At 42.7% G+C, this 23529-nt stretch overlaps 1 protein-coding gene across 2 annotated transcripts in view; it reads right to left on the bottom strand.

Moving 5' to 3' along the window:
- The window catches only part of BRAF (B-Raf proto-oncogene, serine/threonine kinase), a 59576-nt gene that overhangs the window by 11792 nt on the left and 24255 nt on the right, over positions 1 to 23529 (bottom strand). Inside the window, exons 7-19 of one of the 2 annotated variants that reach the window (XM_079992411.1) lie at positions 23157 to 23273; positions 20257 to 20416; positions 18701 to 18737; positions 16319 to 16438; positions 11901 to 12037; positions 11445 to 11562; positions 10856 to 10940; positions 9165 to 9341; positions 6573 to 6619; positions 5695 to 5813; positions 4984 to 5115; positions 3486 to 3620; positions 898 to 1051 (exon numbers count right to left, since the gene is read on the bottom strand). In XM_079992411.1, the coding sequence (XP_079848537.1) occupies positions 898 to 1051; positions 3486 to 3620; positions 4984 to 5115; positions 5695 to 5813; positions 6573 to 6619; positions 9165 to 9341; positions 10856 to 10940; positions 11445 to 11562; positions 11901 to 12037; positions 16319 to 16438; positions 18701 to 18737; positions 20257 to 20416; positions 23157 to 23273 (1538 nt within the window). The remainder of the gene's footprint in view (positions 1 to 897; positions 1052 to 3485; positions 3621 to 4983; positions 5116 to 5694; positions 5814 to 6572; positions 6620 to 9164; positions 9342 to 10855; positions 10941 to 11444; positions 11563 to 11900; positions 12038 to 16318; positions 16439 to 18700; positions 18738 to 20256; positions 20417 to 23156; positions 23274 to 23529) is intronic. The other variant, XM_079992412.1, reaches the window with a different exon arrangement.

The raw sequence follows: 23529 nt of genomic DNA, 5'->3' as shown, positions 1-23529 counted from the left end.
TCTAACCTGTTAAAAGTCGAGCAATGCTTATTAACATGCCTGAAGCAGACCGGCGCAAAGGCATGGGTCCAGCACTGATTTTAAACAGCCGAAAAGGGGTGTTAAGCAAGAGCAGTGCCAGAACAGAGGCAGTAAGAAAGGACAAAAACAAACAAACAAACCCAATAATAAAATGAAACAAAAACACAAAGAGACTTCCAATTCCAAGTAAGCAACAGGTTTCAACGAGCAGGAAGTTCAGAAAAAAGGCACTCCCTGCCAAAGTCTTATATGTTCTGTTCACCTTTGCTCACTGAAACGAGGGTGGATGCAGCTGGCCTTTTAAATCCAAGTTCATCTTGCTTTACTTTTGCCCACTGTCAGCAACGCTGCTGACTTGAGAAGCTAACATGATTGCTACCACATGACACTGACCGAAGGGACAAAACAGGCAGCTTAAAACGCAAAAATAAAACTCTACCAGCTACCTGTGCAGCAGAGATGGCAAAAGAAGAGAAGGAAATTTGACCTACAATCCAAACATAAATGGAGGTGCATTTGTGTGTGTGTGTGTGTGTGTGTGTGTGTGTGTGTGTGAGAGAGAGAGAGAGAGAGAGAGAGAGAGAGAGAGAGAGAGAGCACTAGCTACTTTCAATGACCTTTTCCCTTTTCTACTGAGCAGCTTTTCATGGTTGGCAATTGCCAGGCCATCCATCGCCAGCAACAGATGCCATGCTGGGAATATATACAAGACTGAGTTTAAAAGGTAAGTTCTTTTTCAGTCAGTACACCTTCCCCAAAAACAAAGTGAACCAGCTCATTGGAATGTGAAACATATGCACACATGAAGGGAGGCAGGGGGAGCACACTAAACACACAGGCACATGCTTTCAGCTTTTCAGATTACAGAAAACCCACCGTATCCCCCTGCCTGGATGGGTGTTTTTGGAGAAGCGCAAGCATACAGACTAAAATCCTCTGTCTGGAAACCAGCTCGGTTCAAGGACGGCTCAGATGCACTGCGGTGAATTTTTGGCAACGACCGGGCCAGGAGCTCAATAGAGGCGAGGATCTGAAAACAAAGAGAGAAAAGAGAGAGTGGGTGTTGCAGAGCGAAGACAACAGAGCAGTTCCAAACTGGAACAAATTAATTCTCGACGAATTATAATTCTGTCAATTCTGAGAAGGGCTGTCGCTGTGTAGTAGAACGCCTGTTTTGCATGCAGGTTCCATCCCTTGTGTCTCCAGGTGGGGCTGAGAAAGAATTCTGTCTGGAACCACCAAGAGCTGCTGCCAGGGTTGGCGATATTGGGTTAGATGAAACAATGGTCTGACTTAGTAGAGATTGGTTCCTACGTACCTATGCAATGTTCACTGAGAAACCTAGTAAAAGAGAGAAGAAACTGCCCTTCAGGACTTAAAGCTGCCCCTCCTACAAAGATGGCAGTGCAGCTGCTTGATTTGGCGCACTCTGTTTAAGAGGCAATGCTGGAATTAAAGGCTTTAGAAATGTCTAGAAAGCAAAACAGGAACACTGCCATTTAAGCACTGAAATGATGGTGCTGAAGTAAATTCTTAAGAGCACTGATGCTGCAATTGCTCATCATGTTTTGTACCAGCCCCTGTCCAATCTTCTCAGAAAGGTTGACAGCATGGTAGATGGCCCGTGCTCTCTATTGGGATTGTACAATCTCCCTGTTTACTAGTCTTCGGCCAGCAGGTTGTGATCCACCTGACTCATGTCTAGATTTCATGCGAGTTGTACCAGTAACACCATTAGCCCCACCGTTTTGTTTTCCTTTGGAAAGGAATTGGGGAGGGGAGAGGAGAGGGGGGAAAGAATTGCAGACACAATAGGCTAAAAAAGGTAGAAGTTGGTACCACAATGCAGATTAGGCTTAACAGCGAATCCCAGATTGAAAAAGGGCTTTAGACTCTCATCCTAGCTAACTGCTGGACTAAACGGACCCAGTGGGCCTTTATACTGAAGCTCTACTGATTTCTTGTCACTGGAAAGAGTTGGGCATCATTCAGTATTGATGATATGCACAATAGGGACGTCCCCTAACTGTTGTTGTGTATTGATAAAATCATCTGAAGCTGCCCTGTGGAATGAAAAACCAAAACCAACAAAGGAGGTGATGGTGAAGTGTTTTGCAGCAGGAAAACGGAACTTGCAGCTATTTCACAGACTATGTTTAAAAGACCCATGGTGCTAATACTTCCATGGAGACAGTCACGTAGACAAAGAGAGGCAGAAACCAGTGTGTCTCTAGCAACAATTCTATTATTCCACATGCAGAGCAGGCTATTATTACCATTATGCGATTCCCAAGGCAGGTACATGCCAAAGGGCAAGCCATTCATTTTCTGCTCTAAAATAAGATGCATTTATGATAAGAAACTCATTTAGACTCCCTTAGAGCCAGTCTAAATGAAATATGAATTCTCTCCTCCCCATTTTATTGGAAAGGTAAAGCTCCCACGGTGAGGGCTGAGCCCGAATTGAGGGTGGATGAAGAAGGACATTTAATAAAGCAATGTAGGGCTGCCTTTTAAAAATTACTTTTTGCAGCAGGAAAACAAGCCACTTGCTGCAGCAGTACCAGTGGGTTTTCCATTTATTTTGGCAGCCGGAGCTCTCTGCTTCGGCTGCCACTTCACTTCCCCGAACAATGACCCTGGACGATGCTTGCAACCTTAGCATCACCCAGTGCCATTGCACTGCTAACATCTTCCAAGCTGTTCAGGACAGAGATGGGACGACCAGAACAGAGAAGGCCTCCTTCCACTCTCACCCCTAAGAATGTTTGGAAGCAATTACCCTGTGAGGAAGAACGACAGGATCGTCTGCTATGGGGTTTTTGGCACTGTGACCCATAACTGCTGCAGAAGGAATGACAAGAAGCCAGCAGACTCCAGTTATGCCTACAAGGCCCCACACTGTGAGGTCAACAACTTCCGGCTGCATTGCAGACACTTCTGGGAAGGCTAGGTCACCAGGCCTCAGGGCCCTACCAAGGCCTGTCTTTGAATGGCGAACAACCTACTTCCATGCAGCTGGTTATTATAGCTACTTGTAACACTAAGCTTGCTTGTTTTCCTCTTTCCTTCCCATCCCTTTTTTCCTTTTGTGCCGTGCCTTGTAAGCCCAAGGGCAGGGACTTTGCTGTCTTTACTGATGTGAAAGCTGGGCCCAGAGTGAGGAATAAATATTTTAAATAAATAAGGCTTCTGTTAGAACAGCCAGCTCTTCTTACTTTACAGTGAGAAGAGAAAAGCAACAGCACTGTAGCCACAGGAAGCATCCCATCCTGGGCCATGAAACTACCCAAACAATTTCATCCTCCACCCTCTGAAAGCCTAAGAATTGGCCTTGTGCCCTTGGATGCCATGAATTGCACTGGGAGGTAATTTCGGCATAGTCCTTTCAGCTGGTGCTTGCTGACCCTAGCAAGGCAATTTGTCCAATTTGAATGTAGTCAAATATTAGGAATATTTCTTACCTGTGGGAAGAGGGGTCGTTCATCCCTTTTCTTTTTCAAGCATTCTGCCATTAGCCTCTTCATTGCTTTGGGACAGTTACTTCGCACTTTGCTGAGATCTGGAGAGAGGTATCCTCGCCCCACCATAAAAATGATCTTTGTTTGCAGCAGGGAGGAAAAGAAGAGTGGGAATGAGGAGGTTCCAGCAAACATCTACTTTCTACATTAAACTGGGCAAGGGGGAAGTGTTAATGTAAAATAATAATAATAACCCTGAACTCCAGGCTTGCACAGAGCTTGTGATCTTTCAGTCCATCCTATATTTCAAGATTTTCTAAACCCAAATTTAAAATTCTTTTCACACTGGAGGGTAACAGTAATTTCACAATAAGGTGTGCAACATACTCATCAATGGTAGCTTGGTAACCAGTTATATTCTGATTGGAATGAATTAATATGAATACATACACTCAGATATACATACATATCTGCAATGTGGCATCAGTATTGAATAAATTATGCTGCCTGCTAGACAACTCAAAGGTAGACACTAAATTAACCTATGTGCAACTCAGTTTTAATATTCATTTTGTACAAGCTGTCTGCCAGCCCACTGGATATTGTCAAAACTCAAGAAATAGCCAGTCACCCTGTTCTGCAGGGATAGCCAGGATCCAAAGATCTACTTTAGCTATGTCCATGGGGTTGAGCACATCCAGTGGGATTTCTTAATCTCACTTAAAGAGAAGACCATGTGCCACAACACAAGCTGAGTCTGAAAGCCCTCTCAAGTTTCAAAAACCATGGAGGTTGTTAGTTGGGGAATAAAAACCAAGCCCAAAGACCCTCAGCCCTAAATTATTTGTGTTATTCTTTGAATCTTGACCATAATGTTGCTCACTTGCCAGTTGTTCAGTGTAATGTGATACCCAGTTGTGCAGAACTAGATCTCATCAAAAAGGGCAAAAATATCCCAAATATTGGGATGTGGTATGGATCAAAGAAAAACAAATTAGGGACTTGGCATTTCATCCTCTGGGTTTCTTACTAGAGCACTTCACTTATTTTACCTGATGCCAAAGTTTATTTTTTCTTGCAGTCATCTCCCACCTTAACTCTGAGGAATTCAGTCAATGTACATGGGTGTGTGTGATCCCATTGTATCCCCAAAAACTTGGGAGGCTGGCTAGGCTGACAATGCATGACTTGTCCAAGGTGACATGGCCCATGCCTCTCTGGTCCAAGCCCAATACTATCAAATGCAAAACACTGGCTCTTAAGTGAGGGCCTAGTGGAAGACACCACAAGTCTATGTCATTAAAACTTCCTGTATTTTTCTACTTCCTGATATATGACCTTTAAAAATTAGGGTCTACTTGAAGCAGGAAAAAAGGCACTTATGCCAAAAGCCATTTTAAAAATTTAAACCACTCATTAATTATTTCAGACAATGACAAATGATGAGAATGTGAAAGCACCAACAAAATTCAAGCCTCCCCGAAAGCCATGAATGCCTTACCTGGTCCCTGTTGTTGATGTTAGAATATGGTAACTGCCCAGTCATCAGCTCATAAAGAACAATCCCAAATGCATACACATCTGACTGAAAGCTATATGGGTTTTTATCTTGCATCCTAATTACCTCTGGAGCCTGTGATGTAGAAGAGAAGAAAACTGCTTTATTCTGTTGCATTGAAAAGCTATTTTCTTATGTCTTACGTCACCAACCCCGGAGACTCCATTTCTTGAAAGGGAGACATAAAAGCCTTTAATGGATGTAAGATGTCTATAATAGCCACATATTTAGCCTACTCATTTGGCACTCATTAATACAAATTAATCCATCATTTCCCCAGGTATGCAGGTAATAAACTGCTTTAAGGAGAGTTATTATCACTTTTCAGTGATTATAACAGGGAAATCTACCGGGCTAACATTTTGTATGAACACAGAGTTGACTGGAAAATAGAGCCTCCTATTGGATAAAATATGGCAAGGGATCTGTGCACTGGGATTTCACCTCCAGAAAGAGGAGAAAGGAGAACTCCCTTGCAATACCATACAAAAAGCAGAAGGTTCCATGTGCAGCGGAGTGCAGTCCTCTATTACGATGCCTTATAAATGTTGCTATCCCTGTCCTAGAGGCACAATGAATATACATCTACACAGGAGATGGTGTCAAATATTGGGTGGATCAAAAAATAGTTCAGAGAATACCCCCTTTATTTACCATCCATAGAATTGATCCAGACAACTGTTCAAACTGATGGGACCCGCTCCATCGTGATTTCACTGTTGCTAGACCAAAGTCACCTATTTTTACTGTGAGGTCTTCATGAAGAAATATATCTGAACAGAGGATGTAAAGAAAAAAAGGGGGAAAGAGGCAATCCTAATTTCCCATCAGAGTACATATTGTGCCCATTCAACTACTACAAAAGCCCAGATCATCATCCTGCATTATTATCTAGTTGCTACTTATAGATTCTAAGCTGAAATTTGAACAGTGCTCCTATTATCTAATAGTAAGCACAATAAACAAACTAAGGAAGAGTCTCTATAACTGGGTTGACTGTATGGGGTCTTCAAAATCTGAAAAGGCTAGTGGGAGTTTCCGGCATGTCAAATGTTGGTTTGAGAGGAAGCCAGCATAGTGCTTCCATGGTGTCACATAATAATATACATCACTTGTGTGCATGATACTTCTTCAATCAACACTTGATTTGTTTTTGGCTTGATGTCATCATGCAACAAAGAACAAATCACCCTGATTTAGCAAAGGAGAACCATGTGCATATTGCCTGCTGGACTAGTAATTACAAGGATAAACTAAAATATGAATCAGAATGCAGATACGGATTTATTCACACTTCACATTTTCAGTAAGATACAAATTTGGATGTACATCCTCACTTCTGCTCCACTGCTGCTAGTTAGGCATAAACCCTTCAAAAAGCCTTGAGTGGGACAACTACCTTGCCCACAGATCATCAGCTGATTTCACCTAACCATACTTTTTCCTCTCATGTTTTCAGAACAGATACTCACTTTAGGGATGTGGGAAGGGAGGAAGAACAATAAAGGTCAGGTCTCTTAGAAAAAGGATACTATTACTCTTGAGGTCTCTGTGGATGATTGACTTGGCATGCAAGTAACTGGAAAGCAAGAAAATATTAGATAGAAAGTTGACTATATATTTCTGCTTATCAAGAGCCTACGTGAAGCTGAATGATCTCAAAGATGACACAAACATATGGCAAAAGGTAGTCTCTAAGTTGTACAGTGTCTAAGCCATTTGTTTATTTACTGCATTTGTCTCTCATTCTTCCTTCAAGGAGTCAGCTTGCTATGTCAGCTTGCACCTATCATTGGCTCCCAGTACGTTTCTGAGCACAATTCAAAGTGCTGGTGTTGACCTTTAAAGCCCTAAACGGCCTCGGCCCAGTATACCTGAAGGAGCGTCTCCACCCCCATCGTTCTGCCCGGACGCTGAGGTCCAGCGCCGAGGGCCTTCTGGCGGTTCCCTCATTGCGAGAAGCAAAGCTACAGGGAACCAGGCAGAGGGCTTTCTCGGTTGTGGTGCCCGCCCTGTGGAATGCCCTCCCATCAGATGTCAAAGCGATAAACAACTAACTGACATTCAGAAGACATCTTAAGGCAGCCCTGTTCAGGGAAGTTTTTAATGTGTGATATTTTAGTGTATTTTTGGTTTCTATGGAAGCCGCCCAGAGTGGCTGGAGAAACCCAGCCAGATGGGCGGGGTACAAATAAATTGTTGTTGTTGTTATTGTTGTTATTGTTATTATTATCAGCACCTGCAACGCCCCAGCTTTTTAAGACAACTGAATTGCAAACCTACACACCATGCACAAATCTGCAGCTCTTTCTGCCCACTCCCCTTTGTGAGGAACAGCCTGGAGCTTAGACTTTGCCAGGGCCCAAACATCTCCTAATCTCTCTAATACACTGGTTGCCAATCAAGGGTTTGGGGACTGCTGGGGGTCCATGGAACGCACCCAGCGGGTCCGTGGCCCCATCCCTTGCGTCCCCCCCAACTAAATATTTGTCATTTTTGAATGATAATAATCTGTTTTCAGTAGACCTAAAATCCTTTATTCAAAAAATTGCTTTGCTGAGGTAACTATCGTAGAGTTATCAAAATTTTCAGAAGTAGGGGGTCTGTGGCTTGGCTTTTGAAAAACAGGGGGTCCTCAGTAGTTAGCTAATTGGGAACCACTGCTCTAATATATTGTAAATTTCATTTTAATAGTGGGTTTTCAGTGCAATCTGTTTTTGGGTGCCAATCCCGGCTGAAAAGCAGGTAAAAATACAAAAACGAATTACTTGGCAGTAAGTTGCCTGGAAATTAATGCAATTCAAAACAAGTAGACAAGCTTAGGATTGCGCAGCCGGAAGATATCAGCTATAAGACAGCTTCATATTTATTAGCCTAAGTGACATTTATGGTTCCATCATATTCCACCCCTCTAGTATCATGAGGCACTGCTGCCAATTTCTTCACACCCACTTGAAATGTTTTAGGAGAAAAGGGAAGATGAGAAATCATTCTCCTTTATATCAGAACACTGTAGAGCAACACAAATCACACACTCATTGTTCCTGTTACTGGAAAGACTGTTAAAACATGCTGGTATTACATGAATGCCAATCTGCAGCAAGGCTTGACTTGGGGAAGAGGGCATATCACAGCAGGCCATATGCATGCTGGAGGAAGCCTGAAGGTAATGCAGCTCAGTTGCTTGTTTCTATGCAGATATGCCAGGAAGCAGCACTAGAAAGAAATGTGAGCTTCCATTCTAAGCCCTTCCAGCTTAGCCCTTCTGTGTTATCAGGAATGGGAATTAAAATACTAAACCTATTCATTTTTTCCCCCTCGCGGAAAAGCAGTGCTTTGGGTATAAACTCCTTTAGCACCATACGTTAAAAACAAATACAGTTATATTTAAAATGTCTTGGTAAGAGCTTCTCTCCTGTGATAGTCACCCAAATACAGCTACTGATCAGTCTTTACAGCTGTTAGTGTTTTATGACAGGACACCGGATGGCTTGGTGTCAGCCCTTGTAAAACATCATGCTCTGATGTTAGCTGGAGGAAAAATGTAAGAGATTTTATTCTAGCTGTCTTCAGTAAAAAGTAAAAATGATGAAAATCTTTAAACAATGTGCTAAGTTTGAACAAAAGACTAGTAAGGAAAAAACTGCTTGCCATAGGGGAAAAAAATGCCCACTTAGAAATAGTATTGGAGTTGTATAAAACACTTCAAAGTGAGACCTCAATTTTAAGCAAACACTCGACATAATACTGGAGAGCTTTTAAACACTACCAAACAATAATCACTGTCAAGTCATATTAAAAAGAAGGGACTTCATGTCAATTTCCAAGTGTCTATGCCACCAGACAAAGTATCTGGAAGAATTTAGGAGAATGCATCCCCACTGATTCTATGACGCTGCCAAATTAACCTGTTAGGGATGTGGAACCTGCGACTCTCCAGATGCTGATAGTTACAACTCCCATCATCACTGACCATTCTGGCTGAGGCTGATGGGAGCTGTAGTCCAACAATGTCTGGAGGGCCACAGGTTGTCTATCCCTGCCACATGCACTGGCAAGATCAGTGTGTGGAGAACTCTCTTTTCCCTCCTTCTCTCCTAATGAGTATATGATACTATACTTACTCCATTCCTTGTGCTGTCTGCCGTGCAATATCTATCAGCTTGATCATCTCAAATTTGGTCTCAATGATGTGTAGATGGTGGTAAAGACTGGAGCCTTCACACCACTGCGTAACTATAGCCAACTGCGGCTTTGTTGAATAACCCATGAAAAGCAATATATTCACGTGTCTTGTTTTCCTGTGGAAAGAAAGGAGTGCTTAAAATCACTGGAAACACTTTTGATGGATTGAAGGGCTCGAACAATGAATGCCCTGATATATGATTAATCTTATTGGCTCGACCAAAGTCCATCTAGTGCAGATTCCATATGGACATCATGGCTGAAACTGTCAAATCCCCTTTAAAGCCATCTAAAGCTAGTGACCACTGCCACATCCTGTAGCAGCTATTTCATTAAATGTATTATATATTCTGCACACCACCCAGAGTGGCTGGAGAAACCCAGCCAGATGGGCAGGGTATAAATAATAAAATTGTTGTTGTTGCTGTTTTGCATCATGGGTTGCATTCAACAGTGGTTAAGCCTTAGTGCCCTGCAGATGTTGTTACACTCCAACTCCCATCTGCCCTCAGCTGTACAGCTAAATGACCAAGGATGATGGCCATCCTCTTTAGAGGACCTCAGCTTACCTATCCCTGCCACTACGTACTCAGGTTGGGGTACACAACTGTTACCTACCCACCTACCGCAGCCCTCTGCCCAATATCCTGTTCTGATATGAAAGGTCTTCTAAACCTTGAGAACAGGTTTTCAGGGAGCAAGGGAGATGCTCCACCCCGACTTGGGCAAGCAGAAGTGCTTTCCGCAAAGGCAAAGGCAAAACTGGATACAACCCCATATGAAATAATTGCTGTCTGTACAGATTCTCCTGCCAATCAATTTAATTGAATGTCCTGAAGTCTGAAAGATGGAGTAAAACTTCTATCTACTGTGACAGACACTTTGAAGAATTAGCACAGACTGTGCCTAGAAGGCTCACAGTTGGCATTTGACAAGACACTGGGAACCTGCAATGTTACAGGGGATTCTTGCCTCACAACAGGAATGCTTTGGCTCAGAGTTCCAGTTAGCCACAACCTCTTCTGGGACCCATCATGTCACCTTTTCTCTCCCTGCCCTGGGATTTGCTGCTGTTCTTTTCTACTGACACCTAGCATTCTTTGGGCTTCTGAGCAGACTCAGTGCTCATCCGGATATTTTTTATTTGTTTTTTTTTTGGGGGGGGGAGTGCCCCTATAGATTTTTTAAAAAAAATATTTTTGTACTCAGGCTTCTCCCAAGCATTTCGATACCTCCCTCTTGTTTCTCAATGATTCCATTTTGGGTATGTAGCTCTTGGCATTCAGGACATGAATTTACTATGAGAGGGAGCGATGGGGGAAAGGTAATCAAGCAGAGCAGAGCCAGGGAAAACAAGGATCCATGAAGGCTGAGAAGGAAGTGCAGGAAAGATTTGCTTTCTCTCTTGTGGTAACATGGATTGACAATGCAGAAGCATCCAGTATTCCCTCACTGTGTGGGCATGAAGACATGCTTATAAGGGATAACACAGGACCAGAAAATATCAGGAAAACACAAACTGCTTTCAGCAGAAGGACTGGGAGGAGCACAGTGTTCTGAACAAATGGCTCAAGCTCACTGGCTTCTCAAGGGAAGTCAAGCCATCAAAATGCAACTAACACAACCTTACCTGAGCACTCCTACTTCATTTTTAAAGGCTTGTAACTGCTGAGGGGTGGGGGCTGTAACATTCAACATTTTCACTGCGACATCACCTGAAAAAGCAATTTTAAAGAATATCAGCTGTATAATACAGCTGCTCAACTTGTCTTTTTAAAAAGCAGAATACAAAACTCAGATATTGTTATGTGGTGTTCTAGGTGCAAAATGTGGCTTTTCTTCCTTTTGATTACTATTGTCGTGCCGTATCACAAACTGCTTTTGGATGCCTGAGCCCTCCTTTTCGAAAGAGATCTGCTATGCAGCGTAGAACACTGCTGTTCAAAAAAACCGCAAGACTAAAGCTCCACTGGGTGCATAGAAACGGCTGCACAGGATTTGGACCCCAACTACTGTGTTTTCCTTCAAAAGACACTCTTCTCACTCTAGCACACAAACTTGGGAGAGCTTTTACAGAGACAACAAAGAATAAGAGGCCTCAAAAGCATTAACAAAATTGAGATCGGCTTAATCTGCTAAGGTTTTGGTGTCACAAGCTTTAAAATAGAAAAAAAAATCAACTCATAAATAAAAAATGGTTTGGTGCAGGAATTACCTACCATGCCACTTTCCCTTATAGACTGTTCCAAATGACCCAGACCCTATCCTTTGTCCAACTGTGATCTGGCCATCTGGTATTTCCCAATCATCACTTGAGTCTCGCCGACCAAGAGTTTTCTGCAAGAAAAGCAACCTTAGTAATACATCCATATGTTTTCCTAACGCAGAAAGCCTTACAACTACACTGGTGTTTCGTATTTTGTTTTTGCTAACCATAAGTAGTTACAACCCATAGTTTGCAGCCATAGTGCATAATGCTACACTAAGTTTACCTCTGCAAATGAAGGGGAGGGGGAATTGGCATATAGGAGGAGGGGGAAGAATAAGTGCCCAAGTGTTTGGGGCACTCCTGATTTTCTAACCACAGTTAGAAGTTTGGGCAGCACAACATCTACACTGAGTCTCTAACGTGGTAAAGCCTGGTTGCCAATTCAATAAACCAACTTTGGACTTACCATTCTGCTCCGGTCTTCTGAAGAGGACGAAGATTTCCTCTCTCGCTGAGGCCCCGGGGATTTCTGCAACGCTTTCACATTGGTGAGGGACCCGGGTAAGGATGCAGGTGGTGTGGCAGACAAACCCGTGGTTGAGCCTGTATTTGAGATTAAAAGTCAAAAGTACTTCTGGATTTCTAAAGACATAAACATTCCCTGCTAGGCTTGTTTCACACAATAGTTAAGTGCAGAAACTGCAGTTAAGATGCAGTATTTCCAAACATAAAAAGCATTTAAAAGTAAGAGGTAAGACTTACGAAACAAGTGCACTTAACATACATTTTCAAGGTTGCAGTCCTAGCACACTAAATTCAATTTTAAAAAATCTGCTGATTTCTGTGGGATTGTGCCTTTAATTCACAAAAGAGGAAAGATCAAGCTTGTTCAACAGCAATCACTGCAAACTGCCCAGTTGCAATTAGTTGCTTAATTATTGGACCAGCTCACATGTTACATTAAGCCATAGTTTAAAACACTTTGGTGCACTACGAGTGAGCAACATGCTGCTCAATGCTCACAAGTTCCCCCAGAGCACCTCCCCTGCTCCTGCCACTCCAAAGATGAAACAATCCAGAGTCTGACCGGTTATCTTGTCTGAACGCTGATTTGTGACTGGTTTTCTGCAAACAAACCACAAGTCGTAAGTGAAGAGCAAGCCTCAATTACAGATTGTGGTTTGTCTGGAGGACCTTGAGCCCAGGTTTTGACAACTGGACAAGCCAGACTTTGGCTTATTTGGTCCATGGAGCAGAATCAGGAGTGGGAAAGGAGCACCATGGGAACTTTTGAGCAATGTGGACCTGCGTGCTGCTCATTCATATCAAACTATGGATTTAAACTAATGTGAAAGGGGGACTGGGCCTCTAAAATGAGTGCAAAAGGAGTTAAAAGGCTTAAAGATTTAAAGCCCACCTTAATCAAACAACCTGAAGCACATTTTAGATTTTTCTGGGCTGCACGCATCCTTTCTTTAAGCAGGCAAGATGCAAAGTGAAACCGTGTTTGTGCACTTGGTTTGCCTGTTTTTAAAAGAAACTTCAGACTATTTTATATTTTGTTTAATTCTGCTGGCTTTCCTGACTTGCTACCACTAACCCTGTAACAGCCTTCCCCAAACTGACGCCCTCCAGGTGTTTTCGGCTGTGCTGACGAAAGTTGTGATCCCAAGCACTTGGAGGACACTAGATTAGCAAAGGCTGCCCTAGGATAATCTGACTACAGTTGGACATGAAACCAACTTGGACTCAATGGAAAGAATATTAAAAGGGGAGGCCAAGATCCAGAGAACTGTAAAGTGAGTTCTGTGAACCTAATAGTGTCTATGAAATGCTTCCCCTCCTCAATTGTTAGCCTTCCCCCACCCCACACGCTACATAGCTAACAGCTCTTGAAGCTGAAGGGAGATACTCATGTAAAGAGATGAACACAAGAGCCACAAATAGGCCTAAATCTACACAGCTTTATGCCGCCACCTGAAAGGGAACTAATTCAAGCGGCTGAAGTGTATCTTATAACTGGGCAAAAGATGTTACTGGCCTGGACACAAAAGCAAGGAAGCCACACACAGATGGATTTTGTGCTGAATCCTCTACGAGGCTTCAGGGATTCTGAGCCCTGCAATAACACAGTGTGTGTGTGGGGGGGGGTCATGGTTTGTTCTGCTGCTGGGCTTGTGAAGGAGCTGTCACAAAAGTAGTATCCAAGCAGAAGTTGCCTTCTGCTCAACTATCTCATTTACCTTAAGCAGCACCCCACCCTAAAAGCATTCAATAGGAGTATTATTATTTACAGAGCACTACTAGTTGGCACTACAAGAATAAAAATGCAATTTGGGTATTGGAATATCAGAAGCTCAGGTTTGGAAGAGTAAAATCCATGACAGTACTATTTAAGTTTACAACTGTTTTCTTTTCCCAACAGAAGAATTCTGAGTGCAATCCTACGCCTATTTACTTTAGAAGTAGGTCTCACTGTGTTCAAAGGGGCTTACTCCTCACAAGTGCATTTACGACTGCTGCCTTAGCGACTAAAGGCTTCTCATATTTCCTGCATCCTGTAATGGGTTGGGGGACCTTACAGCTTTGTTCCTAGACAAACAATTTTTCTCATTGAGGGCTCTCATTGTGCTGATGGTTTCAGCTATAACGAATGCCTGGCTTTTCCCTGGTCTTCTATCCAATTTACTCTCTCCCGCTATCCATGACGCTTCCTTACAGATGTTCCACCTCTGGCTCAGACTGAATAATGCAGCCCAGATTTCTGCATTGAGGCCCTTAACTCCTCTTCTCTGCAGCATCTTTCAGTCTGTCCTCTCAGTCTACACATAACAGTGGTTACTTCTGCTTTTTCTGCACTTGTAGTATCCACCCTTTCCACTCCTATGATGCCGTTCACATGCCATGGTAATGCTGCCTGTTGACTCACAATTTGCTCCTCCCTTGGTATGATTGTAATGAAAAAGCCATGAAGCCTGGGCTGTCATTTCTCCCAAACCCAGGATCGTGGTTGTTTCTCTTGAACAAACCAGTGTGGCAAACCCAAGGCTTGTTTTTGGCTTTACGTTCATAGTTTATGAGACATCATGCTAAACTAAGTTTTATGCCTTGCTGGTCCTGCTTGTGCCAGGGTAAGAGTGATTGGGCAGGATGCACTAGATTGCTATTCTTTCACAGGGAGTCATTAACCAGGATTTACCTAGCAGGGCCAGTATCTATTGGGATTTGAAAATTTGAAGAAAAAGCTCTGTGTGGGGAAATGAATGTGTAAAATTACCATTGGAAATTGCTAATTTTTTTTAACAAACTGCTAACTTGGTCTGAAGTGTCATCTTGACACTTTCCAGGAGTGTTGGACTAAATTTCAAAAGACACAGGACCATCAATACAATGCTAATCCTACAGCAGGAGGGGACTGCTCTTATTCACTTTTTAGAAGTGATATTATCTCTACGGTCATAATTAAAACCTGAAACTTTTGAAAAAGCTGCACTACTTATCACAAAACTTTATTTAGACAGTGTTCAATCTGATTTATCTGGTTAAACTATTATGAAAGCTACGAGTGAGATCCAACGTGGGTCATACTCACAAGTAAACTAAATGAAATCAATCGACTCCAATAACAAGTTCATCAATTTCAACAGGTTTACTCCGAGTGTGACTTAGTTGGAGATCAATCTATACATTTTGGAAATTATTTAACAAATGGGGTGAACTGCCTATTGCTTCAAAATGGAAGCATTCAAATTTGTGTATCGCTGCTTTTGTATGCGTTTTATGGCTGTGCACTGCCACATCAGAATCATGCTTCAGTTTAACATCTGGGCCACAATCTAGTAGAGAGAGAAAAATATCACTAAGCATGCCCAGTTCTGTGCTAGATTGCAGCCCTGATGCTTTTGCTTAGCAGAATTTGTTTAGAGGCAGCCAAATAGCTACAGACTTAAGTCGAAATGGAACCTGCTTGTGCTTTAGTACACAAACCGAACCTGATTTCAACTGATGTCTGCAGAGTTCTGTAATATATTCCATTAGTATCCAGATTAGTCACAGCCCCAACATATCATCAGTGAGATAAATTATACTAGAAGGTAATTAATTATATACTGAAGTGAGTTGTCAGCAGAATTGTTAGTACTTTGCAACAGTTCTCTGAAAGACAATATTAATTGAGGAGCTCTATCTCAAGCATTAAGTTGAAACTGACAGTCAAGGAAATTAGGAATATCAGGCTCCTCCAAAATCCTGCAAAGCCTTAACATCAGACAGACAACAAGAATGGTTCTGCTGGAACCCCAGCTAGGGTTGTCAACTTTTCTACCAACCTTTGCTCTTGTGACTTTAAAAGCAGGCTGATCTGTTGCCAAGAAAAGGCTTAACCTGTTAATTTTGGTAGATGCAACCTATTGTTAAAGGTACAGGAGTAGGCTAGGCTGTTTTCTTTGGGGTGGGTGAGGTCAGTTGGCAGCCTTTAATAGAAGAATCTCTTGGAGTGCAAAATAGTTTGTACAGATGTTAAGCGTTTGCAGGACCTCTCCTATCCTCATTTCCACTGCAACTAGAGACCCTCGCAACAAGCAACACTTTTTGAAAGGCAGCATGGAAAAAACATCATCTCTACAATGCTCTATATCCAACGCAGAGTAATTTGTGAGTTTAATAAGGGTGAGTGAAAATGGGTGAAAAAGCACATTCAAAGCATTCCAGCCAGGCCAAGCCAAAAAAACACAAACAAACCCAAAAAACAAAAAAACAAAAAAGACAGTGTTTTGATAAACTCACACACTTACATACACACGCTGTGAGGGTGAGGCACAAACAGCATCTGTGGTTTTTATTTAGTTTGATTTGGGTGAAAACGAGAAAGAAGAGCCCAACTACCTCTGAACACTGGGCCAGGCTCAAAATCAAACACTATCTCACTGGGGACAGAATGGAGGAGGGGACTGGGAGTCCGGGATTGGTATTTCCGAAGGCAGCGCATCAGCTGGTTCATAGGGGCTGTTAGAGAGAAAGAGACGGGCAGGCAGAGACAGGAAGACAGACACACAGAAGAAATGAAAGTCATGGGACATAACTAAGGTGCTTTGACTCCTAGGCATAGATTGTTTATGACTTTGCAGGGGAGAACCCCATATTTCTACTTTTTTTTGTTTTTTGTTTTAAAAAAACACACAAAAAAACCAAAAACAAAACCCTGAACAGCATACTTTCAAATGGCAGGGAATTGCTACATATTCTCAGATGCCCAGCAGAGAGCTTATTGATCAGAGTTTTAAAATGACATCATAGTACACAACATTTAAATGTTGGGACAAAATGGGCAAAACTGTTCAAAAGCCACAGCTATCTGGACATACACAATAGTCAAAACGGGCAATATAATTAAACTGGTGGGGTTTGCGGTTTTGATTCACACCTCCGAACTCAAAATTGCAAAGTAGTAGCCAGCTTGTCAGATGGAACCAACAGAAGAAGAAGGAAATCCTGGCTGAAACAAGGTTTGCCTTGGAACACTGAAGTCGTAAATTGCAAATGGGATAAAAAGAAAGGGAGGTGGGGGTGGGACATAAAAGAAGCTATGGAAAGCGAAAAGGCCGGCTGATTAGGGACACATGCTCTCCTGCATAATATGGCAAAGCCCATACTGCGCACTCAAATGATGACGAGCCAAGTCAAAGCCTTAATGTGAAGCCTGGCAGCCAGTTAGCAAATGGAGCTCTAACCCAAACAGGTTTTGCAGCAGCAGCAGCTGCCATAAGCACATTTGTTACAAGGTGGGGAAAGGATATAAACACACAGCGCTGGCTTTTACTCTCAAGAGTTGGACCCATTCATGAGAAGTCAATTCAAGGCTGCTTTACTTTTTTACTGCATGGGAGCATCTTAGCCACTATACCTGTTGTCCTGGATGCATCCAGACTGAGGAGCAGCAGCTAGATGTTTAGTTCTGTATTGGCACATCAGCTCCTATGGTGCACCAGATATACACACCACTCCCTTTTAACTAGCTGCCTAGGCAAGCTCCCTCCGCGGCCCAGTTGAGAGTGGCAGTGTGGCCCTGCCACCCCTGCTTTCTTCCACCCTTGTCTGATGCGGTGCACTCGCGCAAGCACCCAACAGCCCCTCCTTAATGGCAGCTTTGTCACTTCAAGCCCCTCCTTGAGCATGGAGACAGCAGAAGGGATTCTGAAGGCACAACTTTCTTTGGGGCTGTTGCGGGCTCTTCAGACTCCCAAGACCTCCTGCAGAATTTCCTCCGCCTCCTATTCCCCCTGTTTCTCTGGCTGCCCCATATCTTCCCCCTCCCCTGGTTGCTGCCACATACATGGCCCAGAACCCTAGAAATCGCTGGCCATTTACCCTGCATCTTCCTCCTCTGTCCGGTCCCTCAGTCTCCTGCCCATCCCTGACATCCATCTTAAATCGGTATAAATATGCAATCGGGAACAAAATCAATCAATCTATAGGAAAAAGCATACCTTGCTCTCAGACAAGGCACATGTGTCATGGCAGAAGGCTTCCTCAGCTCTGTCTCTCACAACATAGAAGGGAATGCTTCCTTTAGGCTGTATTTGTAAGGATTGGTTTCAAAAAAATTATATATTGGAAACATTAAAGCCAGGTGCCCTGTTTATTGGGAGCCTGTTTTAAAAATATATCAAAATATGTGTACATCTGATCTATTCTACTACCAAGAAAGTTATGGATATGCTAAGGACTGTTGCATTCTCAACAGTCACATAGATCAAGCCTTCGTGGTTCTGAATGCCATGAGGATTTTTCTAGGATGCTCCCATGTTGTAAAATTAGAGAGGAACAGTGCTCAGTATTCTGCTCACAAATTGTGCTGGCTGACAGGCCCCTAGAAAGTCCTTGTTGTGTAGGTGTTCTGGTTGTATATCAAGATAGATGGGTGGCACGTTTGGCCTTTTTAAGATAAAAGGAAGGTAAAGAAGGATAACTTTACTGAAGGTCTGTTACCCCCTACTATTCCCACCTGATAACCCACTTTAGAAAAAAACACAAAAACCACTGGCTACCACTTTGCATGATGTTCTCCCCTCCTCTTCGCCCACAATAGGAGTGAACCACTAAAACTTTTCATCAAACAAACTCAAAGGTCATGGGACAAGCAAGTGCAGCTAAATTTCACTGTTCTGTTTACATTTCTCTCTGTGTCTGTATTTTGCAAAAGAAGGTGGAACAAAGGGGAGGGGGCAAAGCAATGCATTTTTTATGCAAGAGAACAAAATCACTTACCTCCCTCTCCTCGCAACCCTTGATCTCTAATCAACTCCTACAAATCAAAAACAAAGCTGTATGCATCTTATTAATGCATTAATTCAGTTGCTTGTCATAATTACGGTGATATAACACAAATATAAGAAATGTCAACTGACAACAGTTGCATAAAGAAGATGTTTCCTCCTGTCCACAAAATGGTCACTTGCCTGCCAATACCTGCCCACGCATAGGGCCATTTGAACTTTGCTGGGTATGGCAAGCTAAATGAATTAGCAAATAGGGTCTAGAAGCAGCGGGGGAAAGATGCCAGAACCATGTTCTGCTCTAAAAGATAGTCTTAAAATATTGTTCAAAAAGAGCAAGGGAAAATGAAGACTATTGATTGACACTACAAGGAGAATGATGATCATCAATTAGCAGTGTTAAATAGGCAAGGCGTTAAGTTTATGGACCACTTCCACTACGAACAAATAGCAAGCTTCTGAGTTAATACTGATTCATCAAGCAAAATAGAAGTGGCAACTAATTCTGTTTTGGGATGTCCTAGAAGAATAGCATGAGGTAATACCAATGGATTGCAGGCGACTGTATGCTCAGGGCTATATTCAACGTCATGCCAGTGGATGTGATGGCCCTTCCTCTCCTCCCACTACCCCCCAAAGCAGATTTTGAGGATGTGCAAGGGGCTGCAGGTAGAAGGAGTGGAAAGGGAAGTCCATTGTGAAACTAGATCACCATGGTTGGCTGTCATCCACAGTAATTTTTAGCTGCTGTGGACCGCACACACAAGATCTCACTACCTACCTTGGACTTTGTATTAGACAATTTTAAATAATTAGGGACAAAATGTTCCAGTCAAAAATTTGTTCAGGCCATGAACATGCACACAGCATGTATTAGAACACATTAGAACACATTCACCTGTTCCATTTAGTAACAACCACCAAGCTGTAATCAAAGGGTGTGAAATAGTTGGAAATCACAGTGTGAAATCACATCGTAATTGTTTATTTTTACCCAGCCATGGCAGCCAAGCTGGGAAAGGATTATTTTTTCTGTATTTATCCCTCCCCATTCTGAAGGCTCTGGGTGGGTAACAAACAATAACGTCTCACCCATTTATGTAGTCATGGACACAGTCTGCCAGACTATCACGGGGTTGGCTGTCACTTAAATAGAATATGTGAACTTGCCCATAACACCAATTCCTGATATTATACATGGGGACTGAAAACTCAGGCAGCATGATGTATTAAGATCCCTCACTGTGTATGTGAGTTTGATCATCAGAGATAACGCAATGCATGGCTCAGAATCTGCAGCCGATTAACAAATATCCCTTTCCTTCTCCTCCAAAGAGTTCAAGAATGGACACACACACACAGTTAAAAGACAGTCTTAATTCTCTTTCCAACCCTGTACACCCACTTGTTCCTCCACCCTTGGAAGAACAGGACTTATCCAGGTTATCAAGTCCTATGGCCCATTGTTTGCCCACCCCTTCCTCAAGTAGCATAGCAAAGGAAAAGAAACGTGCTGCTTCTAAAGACCAAGCCTAGGTGGCAACTTACATCAATGTTGACAGGCTCTATAGTATTGATGTGCACGTTGGGGGCAGATGAGGAACGGTCTCGTTGACCAAATTGATTCCGATGGTCTTCGTCTGCTGGTCGGAAAGGCTGGGGTATTGGAATGGATTTTGAAGGAGAAGGACCAGGGAGAACTGATGGGCTGAGAAAGTCAAGGCATAAAAAAGGTTAAGGTTTGCCAGGATCCCTAGTTATTGCAGAGAAGATGCAACTGGAACCATCTCCACCCACTTGAATCTATTTGCCCACTGAGATTTATTTTATTTAATTTATATACCACCTGGAGGTCTCAGGGTGGTTCACAGAAAAGATCACAATATATAAAATCAAAATAAAAACAATAACCCAATAACCCCCCCCCAAAAAAAAGAGCCACATTTTAAAAGGGTATAGGCTGTCAATCAGGTCAACCAAAGACCTGGTTAAAAAGGAATGTTTTTGCCTGGTGCCTAAAGGTGTATAACGAAAGTGCCAGGTGAACTTCCCTAGGGAGAGCATTCCACAGATGGGGAGCCGCTGGAGAGAAGGCCTGTTCTCGTGTTGCCACCCTCTGGACCTCTTGAGGAGGCGGCACACGAAGGAGGGTCTCAGAAGATGATCTCAGGGTCTGCGTAGGTTCATATGGAAAGAGGCGGTCCTTGAGGTGTTTCAGTCCTTTGCCGTTTAAAGGCTTTACAGGTCAAAACCAGCACTTTGAATTGGCCCCGGAAACTAATTGGTAGGCAGTGCAGTCGGACCAGGATTGGTGTAATATGCTCAAACCGTCTTGTTCCAGTGAGCAACCCGGCTGCTTAATTCTGCACTAGCTGAAGTTTCCAAGCTGTCTTCAGAGGCAGCCCTACGTATAATATACTGTGTGGCTCTTCCATGCCCCCTGCCACCTTCTTAGGTAAGCCTGGCCTCAGCATCTGACACTTTGGGCAGCTGCCAAGATCTGGTGGGTGCTGATCTTGGCACAAGATGGTCCCTACCCACTTTTCTGTCCCCCCAACATCCTAGGATCAGTTTTTATATTGCTTGGTGCAAGGCTAAGACATCCACAGTCTGGAGTGATTCTGTACCAGAGCATTGCAAATCTAAAATGGTGGGCACACCATGGCTGTCTGCGCTTCAGACAACTGCTACAAATCCTGCCCCAACCCTGGCTAATATCACAGAATACAGAACTGGCTTCCTTGGTTGGCTTCTCTTCACCTGTATTTTGTCCTCAGCTGAAGACCAAATCTGTGGCTCTCTACTACTTTAAATGCTTTGTAAGAACTTCGTTTTGTTACTTCTTTTTTCCCACAGGCTTCAGCTAGTAAGACAACTGTGACTGTTCCTGGACTGGGGGGCAGCATAACCACAGCAGTTCAGGCATCGGTAGCTTAAAGATAGGACTACTACAATGCCACTCTACTGGGGCTTCCCTTGTGCTCAGTCTGGAAAACAGCAAGTTAGTGCAATATACTATAACTCATAGGAGTGAGAGTGTCAGCAGATTACACCTGTGCTCAAAGATCTGCACTAGTTGCCAGTTCACCACTGGTCCAAGTTCAAGGGGTTACCATTGGTATATAAAGCCCTTAACAGGCTGGGACCATTTTACTTCAGGTATAACTCTGATGCGCAGAACTTGCACTTCTAAAAGTGCATCACAATCTTCGTTCTACATTTGTCAAGAGTCAGGCCTTTAGTGCTTGGAAACACCTTGCCAAGTGATATTAGGCAAGCCCCATCACTGTAGTCTTTCAGACATCTACTTAAAAAGTTTCTGTTTTTATTCAAGTGCATGCTTGGTTACAGGTGCTGTTGTATTTCATTGTTTTTAGCAGTTTTTAAATGTTTCAAATATTTTGTTGTTGTTTTTAAGCTACATTTTTATTTCAGAGATGTTTGCTGCCCTGGGCTCCAATGGGTGGGACATAAATTTGATAAAGACAATAAATAAAAGAATTATTTTTTACTCTTGAGTGTGCTTTTTTATAAATTGTTTTACTGATTATTTAGGCGAGTCAACTTGAGCACTTCTTTGGAAATGGAAAGGTAGGATAGAAATTTACCTCAAAATAAGTCTACAAACACACACACACAACACCATTCATGGTGTCCAAAATGATGAACCAGAAAGATGAATGATGGCATCAGCCCTGCACCTCAAATATGGACCCTATTAGGGTACATGCAAAATGTTAAGTAAAGACACAGTTGCAAATGGTTTGTATGAGAGGGCAGGCCTATCACATACAGAAGTACATACCTAAGCTAAAACCAGTTTTCTGTGGTGTCTGGATCTGGAATTGAGGTTAACTAAAACCAGAAATAAATGCTTCCAAAATTGTCCTCCTGGCTAAGGAGGAGGAGGAGACGGCAGAGGTGAAGCATTCCTGAACTTCCCAGTGGTTCATGCGTGTCATGTTAAACCGTGACTTGTGAACACAGCCATTGTGTCAGGGGAGCAATTTACTCACAAACAAAACTTGGGAAGGAAAAGCACTCAAGCTCCACTTTGGGCCAATGTAGAATGCTACAATAGCAACCTCCCAACAACGTCTGCTTATACAAATCAGATCCCTTGAAAGAAAGAAAGGTTTCTCATGCCAAAGCTGACCTTTGTTGAGCAAACTGTTTAAGCCAAAGCATCCAGAGCAAGCTGTAAACAGTAGTACTATAACCGAGGCCAGAACAAACAGATAAGTAAGGATGAATAAATGCTTCACAAAGTTTTCCTCATTATTATCGCTAATTTCTTAAACCCTTGTATAAAAATCACTTAATTTCTATTCAATATATTGATATAAATGGGTGTAGACACCCAGTTCCCCTCCCCCTGAATCCCAAGCCTCCCTTTCAGAAACTACAAACCCACATTATTATTAGAACAGCAGGATTTAAGAGCATACCCAGGCGAATCTGAGGGGGCCACTGAAGTGTATGATCCGGATACTGGGGTCGTCTCTAAGGAGGCCTCCTCTTGCGGTATTGGGTGATGTTCAAAGAACTTGGAGACAAACAGCAAACTGTGAGGCAAAAACAAAGAAAAACCTAACTTGGGCAAGACCCAGAAGTTTCACAACGTAAAACGTATGAGGAAGAAAACATCATAGGTTAAATTACATGGTTCCAAGAGAAAATACGTTGAAAGGTGACACTACAGTTTTGTAACAGTTAAGCAGGAAAGTCAAATCTCAGCGATTTGAAACATTTTATTTAGATCGGTTCTTAGCATTGTAATATAATGGCAGGACACTTTCTTCTGTGAGGTCTAAGCTGTGT

The sequence above is a fragment of the Podarcis cretensis genome (genome assembly GCF_951804945.1).
Source record: "Podarcis cretensis genome assembly, chromosome: 10".
NCBI classification, from domain to species: domain Eukaryota; kingdom Metazoa; phylum Chordata; class Lepidosauria; order Squamata; family Lacertidae; genus Podarcis; species Podarcis cretensis.
Note: the sequence above shows the minus strand (reverse complement) of the source record. Positions and strands in the feature narration are given on the sequence as shown.